Below are 11,407 nucleotides of genomic sequence, written 5' to 3' on the forward strand. Positions count from 1 at the left end.
TATATATATATATATATATATATATATATATATATATATATATATATGTATGTATGTATGTGTGTGTATGTATATGAGTATCGATGTAAAACTGGCGACACCACAGATTGACTTGGTAAATAAATAATTTTGCAATACCAAAATTTAAAAAAAAATAATACTGCCGCATTGTCATTTATTTGCTTTACACGAAATATATATTCTTTTGAACGAGGTTCTTTCTTCGGTGACCGGCACGATGCCGCGCTCAGTGACATGCAATATATATAGGTATAGAAGGTACATACATATACATGCAAACATACAGTGTGTCGGGAGTTGCAACTTGCAATTGATTCAACCTTTTTCCATTTTTATTATTGACAAGTATGGCTAGTTTTTTTGGAGAAATTATATACCCCCAATCGAGAGCCTTTTGGCTTCGAGATGACGACGATGATGAAGAAATCGATGAAGAAAACTCGTTAAAAATGTGAGTGACATAAGTACACATTACAGCAATTCAAATCTAACCTTAAAGTTTGAGAAAATACCTTATTTAGTAATAAAGAATTTTTCGTCATTAAAATTGTTTTACCGCCTACGTGTTTGAATCTTTATCTTTTGGCACACTTACGTGAAATTAATAAACATTAATGTATGCAGAAAATTGATAACAAATTGGACCGAACCAGAGCCGTCTGAATTTGAAAAATTTTTGATTGTTGATGGAGAAATGATGACTGGTAGAAAATAATTTTAACTTTTTTAACAAACTGTTTGGAAAAAAATATTGATGAAATGCTCAAAAATTGTATAGGCTTTGTCACACGAGCCATACTTGGAGGTGCCAAGATTATTTGTACGATAAGATGCGAGGATAAAAAAACTAGCAGCAAAATTTATTTTATCAATGGATTATATATTTGCATTGTTGATAAAGAGCTCAATTTGGCACATGCTGGTCAATTCACAGGAGCAGTAAATAAACTTTTTTTTTCAATTTCAATAATTATCATCGACAACAAACGATTGAAATATAATTTTTGTAGATTGCCCCTTTATTGTCCAAATCAAAAAGTATAATTGCCTTGACATCTGATCACATGTCATACTACAAAAGTGAAGAAGGAGTTAGTTCAGCATCCATATTAAATTGTTTGTACTCTTCAAAAGCAAGAAATCATAAGAATTTGAAAGTGCCTACTTTAAGCATACCTAATTTTGTAACTGGTGTATGTGCTGGAGGTAAATAATCAGAAGCATTTTTAATATTATAAATCTATATTTAGAAAATAAAAATACGTGATTGTTTTTTTTTTTTTTTTTCAGTATTATCCTACTCGGAAATAGCTGATTTGCATTGCATTATGTACATACTATACACCGATACATTCACATTAGATTCCAAAAATGCACATCCACTCCTAGAGCTATTTTCAGATTTATTAGGTAAAACTCTTCCTAATTTCGTAGCTGGAGGATCAAGCTTTTTTAATAAAGGAAATTTGTACATGTAATTGTTACTATTTATACAGAATTGATTAATTTAAAGATTAATAGATCTCTCATTCATTGGAGAATATTTTCACAAACATCATTAATTAGCCTCAATTATTTCAAAATATAAAATTTTTAATAGGCAGTTGTATCAGTGTTTTCTTGAGTTATAAATTAGTCGTGCGAAAATGCCGCATTCGATTTCATTCGACCAAGGAATCCTGAATAGATTCATAATTAGTTCAAGTCTAACATTCACTCACTCTATGCTCAAGTTACGATTGAGGTGGATAGTATCTTGGATTTGGCGGAGGTCCTGATGCACCACCTGGAAAGTAGTTTGCATTTGGTGGATACGGATATGGGCCATGTTGATGAAATGGTGGTGGTACTTGTCCAGGTCCCGGAGCTGGTGATGGACGAATGGGTCCTGGAGGAACATTCATGTGCATTGGTGGCACTATATGATTTACAGGTGGTGGTGGTACTGTTATATTAGCAGGTGGAAAGACAGGTGGAAAGGATGAATTCCCTTGGGCAAATGCAGCTGAATATGGTGGAAAGTGACTCGGCATATCCATAGGTTTTGTTGCGTCTGGCACATCCATGGGTGCACATCCATTTGCAGAAATAGACACAGAGTCAGTTTTTGGAATTTTCACCGGAGTTCCAGCTGTAAAACGGATGATTTATCATTTCAAATTTTATTTGTAGCCTCTAAATTATTAACTGATCAACTTTAAAAGTCGGAAGAAAGCACTTTTACCATTAGGTGTGCTCGAAGCGGAATCCATGATGGATGGTGGTGCTGTGGGTCGATCTCTGGAAGGCTCATTAGATGGCGTCATTGGTGGTGATTCCGGAGTTTTTGCACTATTTGCTTGGGAATATAAATCCAAGACTTGATGGCAAATATCTGGAAATAATCGAAAAATTGGTAATTTCAGTTATTTTAGTAGAAATGTTTGAAATTGAAAATTGAAAATTTTACCTTCCAACAAATCCATGGTTACATCTTCAACAAACATATCCCACCATCTCAAATGCTTTGATTGCCTGCCATTCCAATCGACGACGTCAAATTTACTTAGCTTTCCTGCCAAATACATAAGAGCGACAGCTATAATTTCTGGCTCCCATTGAAGTGATAAAGTAGTGCATAAGCTGCAAGATAAAAGCAAGCATTATCATGATGATGATGATGATGATGATGATGAGAGAATAATGATAATTCATTCTGAAAATATGCGATTCAATACCTGTCGTTAACAAATGTCCATGCCATTTGGACCATCTTCTGCAGTTTATTTTTATCCCCTGGAAAACAACTCTGGTTTTACACACTGCACGGACAAAGTAGTTAATGTATTGTTGTGACATTGAAAATTACCTCTGAGACATTTGGCATATTTTAACAAATAACTGTAAGGATGCTCAACTTGCAAATCAAATTTAATGGTTTGCAATAAAATCCTTTCTAATGTCATCACTTCTTCTTTTGGATCTTCCCCAAAAGTTGCAAATTTTTGATCGGTAAGCAGGGTCTTTGCAGTCTTAATGATGTCTTTACATTTTTTAGGCGTCTCCTCTACCTTGCCAGCCAGAAATAAACAACAGCACGCAGTCACCTATGTAATGAATAAGTTGTTGAATTGATATTCTGAAGGGAGTAGAGCATAAAATGAGCGTGGGGCACTTACGTATCGAGGAAATGTTTTGAAGGAGTGAAACATGTAAAATCTGTGAAAGTACACAACACCGGTGGCCATGGTGTTATAACCAAGGTCCATTTTTGTGCCAACATCAATGATGAATCGTGCACCTTCTTTTCTGTATCTACACTCTGTTTCATAGTCAATTCCATCCTGAATGGAAGGTGTATTACGGAGCTCTTTCTTTTCGTAGTACCAGCAAGGCATTTTATAGTCTACCTGCAACTGACAATGTTTATTCGTTGAATTGTTGCGAGTCCATTTTTCATCCATGAGTGGGATTATTACTGCCTCTTTCGAGCTGATCACCATTTATTGCATTATAGAACGGGTTCGCTCGATTGTTTTCGTGTATATAGAGCTTAGGTTATGACCAAAGTTTGGCAAAGAGCACTGCTCGAAAAAACACACCGACCGCACATAGGTACTGCAGCTGCTTGGTGCTTGGCAGGCCAACTGCAAAGTGCAAACACTATGTAGAGATATAGCATTGTGCGCGCGACTGCTGACAGTGCTGACCTCTTGTGTCGTTTTTTCACTCGTTACTGACAAGAGCAGACCGACAGCCGAATCGTCAGCTGAGTGCAGGCGTTTTGTTTCGGGCGTCGGTTAGTAGGCAATCGCCAATCGTTTGCCATTTGGTGACCGATCCCATCAGGTAGAGCTGCATCGAAATTGACAGATGGCGCCAGCACGAGCTTTTGGCGGCAGCAGTAGTGTATTACAGGTTAGTGTGGCTCTCGGTCGGCTCGGTCGGTGAGAGCCGAGAGGTGCAGGTTTCGACTCGATGGATGGCTCTGCTTGTTTCGAAAGCAAATTCCCGTCGTTTGCATATTATTCTATATTATTGTATGTACATAACGTTTAATTTGAAAAAGCTTTGTGCGGTCGAATGTTGAGTGTGTCAGTACTGGAGGACTTAGTGCAGGAAGTTTGTTTACCGCCGTCCATCCATCACGCGCCGCGAGCAGTTGAACTTGACGGAAAGCGCGCGCGATACATCATACGTTTTACGGTGTTTATATATTAACGCTCGTGTCTAGAATCGATGAAGACATGATGGCTTTATTCGCAGCGCCTTCCCTGGGATGTACGCCCGCATAGACGACGTGAGTTTACTACATGCTTATTGCGCGCGTCCTGAAAGTAATTAAGATTTCCCTGGATCGCCCGAATGAGAATAGAGCGTATACATTGTAGGCGAACAGCATGTAGAGCCTGCAGGCCTCGGATTTTTTCTCGCGTTTCGATATCGGCACCGCGCCGTCATAGGAGGCGTGATATATGTTTGCCTTGTTCTTCGAATTCATTATCACTCTTCTCTCTCTCTCTCTCTCTCGACTCGTCGGCTCTACACAGCTAATTTCGAGGTGTTGCAACTTTTCGAGCTAAGTGCGATCGTATAATGCAAATGCTTGGCGTTTTTGCAAAGCGCTAAAAACGACGATTGAGTTGGCGAAAGTGCAAATTAAGGTAGTCGCCTCGAGTGAACGCCGCGAGTGAGAGGTAGAAGAAAGAAGAAAGGATAAAATCGGCTGCACCCATTCGGCACGCACAGAAAAGGCGTTATCAAGTGTATATACATTCACCGTACACACCTACTGCGGGAGTGTAATTGCTTATCGTTATTGAATAACGGCTTTCGTCTGTTGACATCGCTTACTGTTTTAGGAGTCCAGCAAACGTGTAAGCTTGTTTCTCGCACCTCGGAAACTCGTGTATATTTTGCAAACACGAAAGGCCTCTCTCTCTCTCTCTCTCTCTCGCTCTCGCTCTTTGTCTCTCGAGTCCCGGACGGCTGGTAGCGTGGCCCGACGGGCGACGGCAGAAGATTCGGGATCCAACAGAGCCGTGTTTCAATACACAATAGCGGAATGTTTTCTTTCCACTTTGAGGCGTTGCAGGCTCGGCTGTTTGGTCACATGTCGACGACAAAATACGAGAAAATAGAGCGCAGTTGCATAATGCGATGACATCGCAGCTCGGATTTGCTTTCGAGGGAGTTTTTCGTGGGAGAAGGAGTCCGTTGTCCGCATCAGACTAAGTATACGCGCAGTGACAGGGACGAGTCTCGCGCGTGCGGCGGGTGGCAGAGAGCGGAGCGGAGCAGGGCAAGGATATAGGGTCAGAGCTTATCTAGGGATAACAGGCGACACGCCATGATGAATCGGCCATATTGCTCCGGGTATACAGAGCCGACTGGCCTGGAGTCGCGCGCGAGCGAGCGTTATCGCGGGCGCAGAGACGCGCAGCGGGCCTGGAGCTGGTAATGCATGCGCGCGTACAACAAATAAAGGAGCCGTGGACCACCCAGGCGGCGGCCGCGTAAAAAGGGAGCCCCTCGACTCTCGTGAGTCGTGAGAGAGAGAGAGAGAGAGGGACTCGAGTGCAGGCGCGACGGAGACGAGGCGGAGGGCTCTCGAGGGCTGGGCGAACCACTCCATCAGAGCGAGAGAGGCGCGGGCTCGGACTCGCCGCGAGCTGAAGACACCGTCGCGCTCTCGATGCTGGAATCGACACGCGCAGTGGGAATCGCGCCTCGGCGTGCGCAAGTCAGGCATTATGTTCTGGAAGCCTTGGGCTCTCTCTCTCTCTCTCTCTCTCTCTCTCTCTCGAAGGCCCCGCGAGAATCATGTGTGGTCTCTCTCTCTCTATCTCTCTCTATCTCTCTGGAGGTGTTAATCAAAAGGCCGGCTACCGTGCGCTCCTTCAATTAGTGCGTGTGTAGCGTCTCTCTCTCACTGGCCACACGCACGAATCGCGCGTTCTCTCTCTCTCTCTCTCTCGAGTCCCGGCTCGGCGCGCATTCACTCGGACAGCGGGTCCCTTGTTTCCCGCCGATGAAGCAGCCCGGATGACTCTCTCAAATTTATTCCAAGTGACTTTTGGATTTAGCCGCGCGAATTCCTTTCTCGCGCGTAGCACTCGAGAGCCGAGGCGAAGAAATAAAAGCTTGATTCGCCGGAGGAAAATAGAGGGAGAGGGGCAAGAGCGACACCGGCGCGGCCGGCACGCGCTCTTCTATTTGCAAAAACAAAGTTTGTGCGGCACAAACAAGCGCGTACACCTGCAAGAGCCGCAGCTGATGTTTTCTTTCTCATTTTCGTAACGACATGGACTCGTCGGCCGGCCCCTGGCTCCGAGCGCGCGACCGCGCGACCGCGCGACCGCCGGACCACGCAAGCCACCGAAACTCCCGGGCGCTTCATTATTGCGCGATGCGATTAATTCGGAGAGGCCGCAAGTCGCCGCGCTGCGGCCAGCGCCGAGGCCAGCGCCGAGCGGAACAGGCCCGCTCCCGAGGGAATCGGGAAGCGCGACGAACGATGCGGGGGAGCAAAGTACGGAGACGAGTAGACAGCCGAGCATAATGTTTTTCCAGCCGCGATAAGCTCGAGCTCGGCGAGGGCGACGATAAAAGGCCAAAAGGGCTATTGCGCCGACAGCGGGGTGTTGCGGACGTTCTGGCTGCACTCGAGCGAATGCTTGCGCGCGTCCCTTTACGCTGCGCAGCGGCCCTCGGGATGCAATTTTTAAACGCGAATTCATAGGTAGGTGCGCAGGGCCGCTGCAAATATTTGCGCGTCAACAGAGCGGGAGAGAGGGAGAGAGAGAGAGGGAGCCGATCGGATCCTTGGCTAATGCCGGAGCGCAACTTTTGGTTTCGGAATCGCCGGGAAGCAAAGAAGAGCAAGCGAGGAGCACGAGTGCGGGGTAATGCATTGCGCGCGCAGGATAGAAGAGTAGTAGTTTCGATCTCTCGACGTGCTCGCAGCCGCTGCTCTGTGTGCTTTTAATTTACCGGGCGGCAGGCAAATGTTTGCGCCACTCCCTCTCCCTCCCTCCCGCTCTTGCCTCTTTAGCCTCCGCTCCGCTGCACTGGGCGTACTATGCGCCGCCATGTACGTGCAGTAGTCCCGCTTTTCATCCCAGCCGCCGCCGCCGCCGCCGCCGCCGCCGCGATGAATATATTGACCGAGCCGAGTCCGACAATGTAGGCAGTGCCGAGCGGGGAAAAAGTGTCCTGCGCGGCTTGCAGGCCGAGAAAAGGAAAAGCGCACATCGCGCTCAGAATTAGATCGTCACATGCGCGCGCGCGCGTGCGAGAGGGCGAGAGAGGGAGGGAGGGAGGGAGGGAGGGAGGGAGGGAGGGAGCAGCACTCGCTTCGCGGCTTTTAATAAATGGAATAAAAAGCGGATCAAATATTTAACCGGGAAATATTTGAGCGAGTGTCTGCTCTCTCTCTCTCTCTCTCTCTCTCTTGCTACATGTATATACCTGCATGCTTACGCGGATCCACGGCTCGGAAAGGGCCGCGAGCGTGAGAAAGCTCGAGGCTCGAGTACACACTCTGCATAATGCATAAACGAATCGATCGGAATTCTCGTCCTCGCGAGTAATTACTGCGCTCTCCGCGCGTCCTCGGCACGCGGCCGCGCGACACTGCGCCCGCACGCGACCGGAAGCGAATCTCTCATTTTCGTTTAACGAGCCCGGGCCGGCCACCCTCCTAGCCGCCGCCGCCGCGACGGTAAAATAAAAATTCGAGCGCAGCTTATCTCCTCCCAGCGCGCCGAGTTTACTTACCTGTGTTTGCATACCGAGGCGACGCGGCGGACGTTTACGCGTTTATTGGGGGGGGGCACCATAATTTTGGCTCCGCGCGCGCGCGAGCTCAAAGAGTTGCGCGATCGACGCACTATATCATCCCGAGCTATCTCCCGGCCTCGATTCCGGCGAGAGTTTATCTGCAATTACGTAGAATAACGGCGCATATAAAACGGCAGCGCGAGGGGAGGGGCTGACTGGTGCAGCTCATTGTCGACGCATCATCCTCGATAATTCGCCTAAACGCGCAGGCAGGCAGGCAGGCAGGCAGGCAGGCGCGCGGCCCCCCTCGGCACTCGGCTCTCTAGGCCACACTGCAGTCATATCAGCGGGGGAAGCCCATCCTGTAACACGCGGGTCACGCATCGCTCGGCCGCAACTCTTCCTGCGCGCAGCCTAATTGGCGGCGCGTCAAAAATTTATCGCGCGTTTAACCGATGTCACTTTTTCGGCTCTAATATAATGGCCGGATCGCCGTTAGGCTGAATTGGGCAGCTGCCGGCGCGCCTATCGGCTGGAATTCCGAAAAGCCGAACTCGCGCGCGATCCGATGCGGGCCGCTCTCTGTATTTTCGCGTCGGCGAAAACGAGGAAACTCTACGGCGAGGCTATATTTTATAAATAAATTCATCGAGCGCCTCTCGGACAATCTTTTCCGCGCGCTACCCAAACAGTGCGTCGATTTCCAATGGAGGGCCGCAGGGAGGGAGAGAGAGAGAGAGAGAGAGAGAGAGGCGAGTGCGCAAAAGCGCAAACTCGTTCCGGAGTCATTAGTCATTACTCGGCCGGCTACGCAAACGGAGCGCGCTCGGCCGCTCATAAAATATCGAAAGGCCTCATTTGATGTCGCGATCGGACGTTATAATGCTGCATAATGGTGAAGGATGTATTTAGGGGTCGAGTGAGTACGGCTAGGTCACGTATACGCGCGCGCGGGGGGCAGCGAGGTGAGAGAGAGAGAGAGAGAGAGAGAGAGAGGGCGAGGCAAGGCGAGGCAGGCACTAGTAACGAGTATTTGCCGGGCAGCTCGATGCATAGTTAATGATTTGTCAACTCGGCTCCCCGCCTGCGACTAGGCCATACATAATAACCGCTGCGCGCTGGCGCACTGACCGTCGACGGCGATCTCTGGCTGCTCTGGCTCGCCAAATACGGATCCCTGCGCAAATATACGCCCCTATGTAAGCCCCTCCGAGAGAGAGAGAGGGAGAGAGAGAGAGAGAGAGCCGCCATGTTGCGCGGGGCTGCGCCGATAAACGCGCGCAAATTCGCGCATCGTCTTGGCTGCGCGAGCTCGCGGGAGAGAGTGCCGTCGTCGTGTGCGCGCGGCATACACTTACACTTACACCGCCGGCCGATAAAGTGGCGCCCGCTCGCTGAGGGGCTGTAGACAATCTCCAAATATTTGCGAGCGCAAATATCTTGGCTAAACAGCCGAGTGTCGCGGCTATGGGTACAAGCACTGCAGCTCACTGCAGCTCACTGCAGCTCACTGCAGCTCCGGCTCTGTTGTTATTGGCCCGCGCAGTCGTCGTCTTTTTATCCCCGGCCCACTGTGTTTGTCTGTGTTTATTTGCTTCTAATGCGTTTGATGTGTGCTCTGCGCGCGTACAGCCGTCGGATGCCGCGCGGCCGACAGTAGCCCCAGCACAATGAACTGGAGCGAAGGAGCGAGGCGGGCGCGTGTCCAGCAGCAGCGGGGCGCTCCTTTGACTCCGCGACGGCGACTGCAGGAAGGTGAGAGAGAATGAAAGGAGGCAGCTGCAGCGGCGCCAGGCTATATTCGATCTCATTCATCGCGCCGAGAGTCATTTGTCACGATTACCGGCGGGAGATTAGCGGCCGATCGACGCCTCTTTCCGTTTCATTCCAATCATCGCTGCACTCACTCGCGAGGCCGCGTGACACGTCGTTTACGAGAACATGCCCGCGATCGAAGAAGCGACGCGCGAGGGCTAACGAGAAGAGAGCGAGAGAGAGAGCGAGAGAGAGAGAGCAGGAGTCCCGGCTATGCACGAGCCGCGGCTGTTTGCCGATTGGCTTAAATCAGCGCTAAGCCGATCCAATCCAATCGAGAGCGTGGCTCGGGGCCAGGGAGTCTCTGTGCCTGCGCTAGCCCCCCGAGCCCGAAAAGCTTGTAAAGTTGTAACGGCCCCCGAGGCTGCAGCGGCTCGACAAGTTTTGTAGACACTCTGGTATTACATCGTCTCGCGTGGATTTATCGCGCAATTTCGGGGCCGCGCGCATCTGGGTCGGCTCTTCTTCCGGCGCTAACTAATGCCCCGCAAGCGGAGCGGGCCTTTGTGCTCGCGTACAACTGGTGGCCGCCGGCGGGACTCACGCTGCGCGGACTCGCAGGTAACAGTCCTCGTGTCAGGAGGAATTTGTCTTAGGCGCGTGTAAATCGGAAAGTCAGCCGATGTCGCGCGCCCCCCGACACGACGACCCCCGCCGGCGCGGATTACAGCAACTTACTGGTATGCACTTAGAGCCAGGCTCCCGCTGCCAGGAAACCGCAATCCGGCGATCTTGCCGCTGCTCTCCGGGGGAGTGCAGCTGATGCCGCTGCTCGTTTCCTCCTGTGCCTAATGGCCGATGACAAAACACGCGTAAAAGGGGAGAAAAAATCCGAGCAGCGGTGCGACTCGATTGCCGCGAATCGCTTCTTGTATACATCTTGTCCGCGCATAACGAGGTCGTCTCGCTGCAGTGCAGAGCTGAGCGTAGGGGGCGGTGCGTGCGAGATGCTGATCGATCGTGAGAATGACCGCCGGCAGGAGCCCTCGCGCGCAGGTTCACACGTTTTCTTCTCTTTCTTCGCGCATTGTGCAGCGCGCTGACTGCGGGGGCGGGCTCGCAGAAGCGCCTTTCACGCGAGTCGGCAAGTCGAGGCTTCGAATTATCGAACGGGCGCGCAGTGTATAACGTAATGCGCCGTTGGGCGGGCTTGGGAAAGCGGCCTTCCGTAAAACTCGACGACTTCCGGCCGCCTGGCGCGATTAATCATCGGCGTCCTCGTTGCGAACGCGAATCGCTCCGTCTCGTACAACTCGCGCATTAATTGAACGCGCGCTCGGGGGGGATAAAAATTCCGAGCAAGAGTTACGAGCAACGAGCTATTGTTTTAGCGTGTTTGAGTCAAATATTGACTCTCGAGTAGAGCGGAGCAGAGAGGAGCCCCGCGCTCCGGCAGCGGCATAACTCGCCGTTCGAGAGCGGAAAGCCAGCCGAAAAGTGCAGCGCAGCGCCGGAGTCTCGGGAAATGTCTCGCGCGAATTTTCCGACCTCTCGGCAAAGTCGAGTCGCGCGCGCGCGCGCGTCCCACTTTCCGCGGGATCGGCTGGGATGAAGCCGGAAGGCGCCTTGGCCGGGGGCGCAGTACAGTGCAGGAGTGTGGAGGAGTGTGGAGGCTGCGGCGCACACACAGGCCGCCGCCGCCGCCGCTGCGCCGGGCTCTAAGTAGGTTTGCGCCTGCGAGTGTGGAAGCGAGCGCGACGAGTCGCTGTGTTGGTTCGGCAAACATGTCTGCAAGGTTGTCAGGCGGGCAGGAAATTACGTCCGCCTTTACAGCCCGGCTCTCGGCGCTATATTACAGGCCCGCAGCCAT

The 11,407-nt window shown here is 50.4% G+C and overlaps 2 protein-coding genes across 4 annotated transcripts; one reads left to right on the plus strand and one right to left on the minus strand.

Annotated features, from left to right (window-relative positions):
* The first annotated feature begins 30 nt into the window (after positions 1-30).
* Positions 31-1,664, plus strand: LOC100114865 (proteasome assembly chaperone 1). Its single transcript, XM_001608172.5, has 5 exons — positions 31-472; positions 646-725; positions 800-960; positions 1,032-1,227; positions 1,312-1,664. Exons 1-5 carry the CDS (start codon positions 369-371, stop codon positions 1,497-1,499), a joined length of 729 nt encoding a protein of 242 aa, XP_001608222.3. The 5' UTR covers positions 31-368; the 3' UTR covers positions 1,500-1,664.
* LOC100123595 (cyclin-K) lies at positions 1,286-3,673 on the minus strand. Of its 3 annotated transcripts, none has more exons than XM_008213445.3 (7): positions 3,501-3,673; positions 3,180-3,416; positions 2,870-3,107; positions 2,739-2,796; positions 2,471-2,643; positions 2,246-2,395; positions 1,286-2,152 (listed from the first exon to the last, which is right to left on the minus strand). In XM_008213445.3, the coding sequence occupies exons 1-7, from the start codon at positions 3,501-3,503 to the stop codon at positions 1,755-1,757; spliced, it is 1,257 nt and encodes a 418-aa protein (XP_008211667.1). In that variant the 5' UTR covers positions 3,504-3,673; the 3' UTR covers positions 1,286-1,754. The 3 variants fall into 3 exon arrangements, with proteins under 3 accessions (XP_008211667.1, XP_008211668.1, XP_001607256.2); XM_008213446.4 differs by having other exon boundaries at positions 3,180-3,410; positions 3,501-3,661; XM_001607206.5 differs by having other exon boundaries at positions 3,180-3,673.
* Between the last annotated feature and the right edge of the window lie 7,734 nt (positions 3,674-11,407).

The sequence above is a fragment of the Nasonia vitripennis genome, chromosome 4, assembly GCF_009193385.2.
Source record: "Nasonia vitripennis strain AsymCx chromosome 4, Nvit_psr_1.1, whole genome shotgun sequence".
Lineage (NCBI taxonomy): Eukaryota > Metazoa > Arthropoda > Insecta > Hymenoptera > Pteromalidae > Nasonia > Nasonia vitripennis.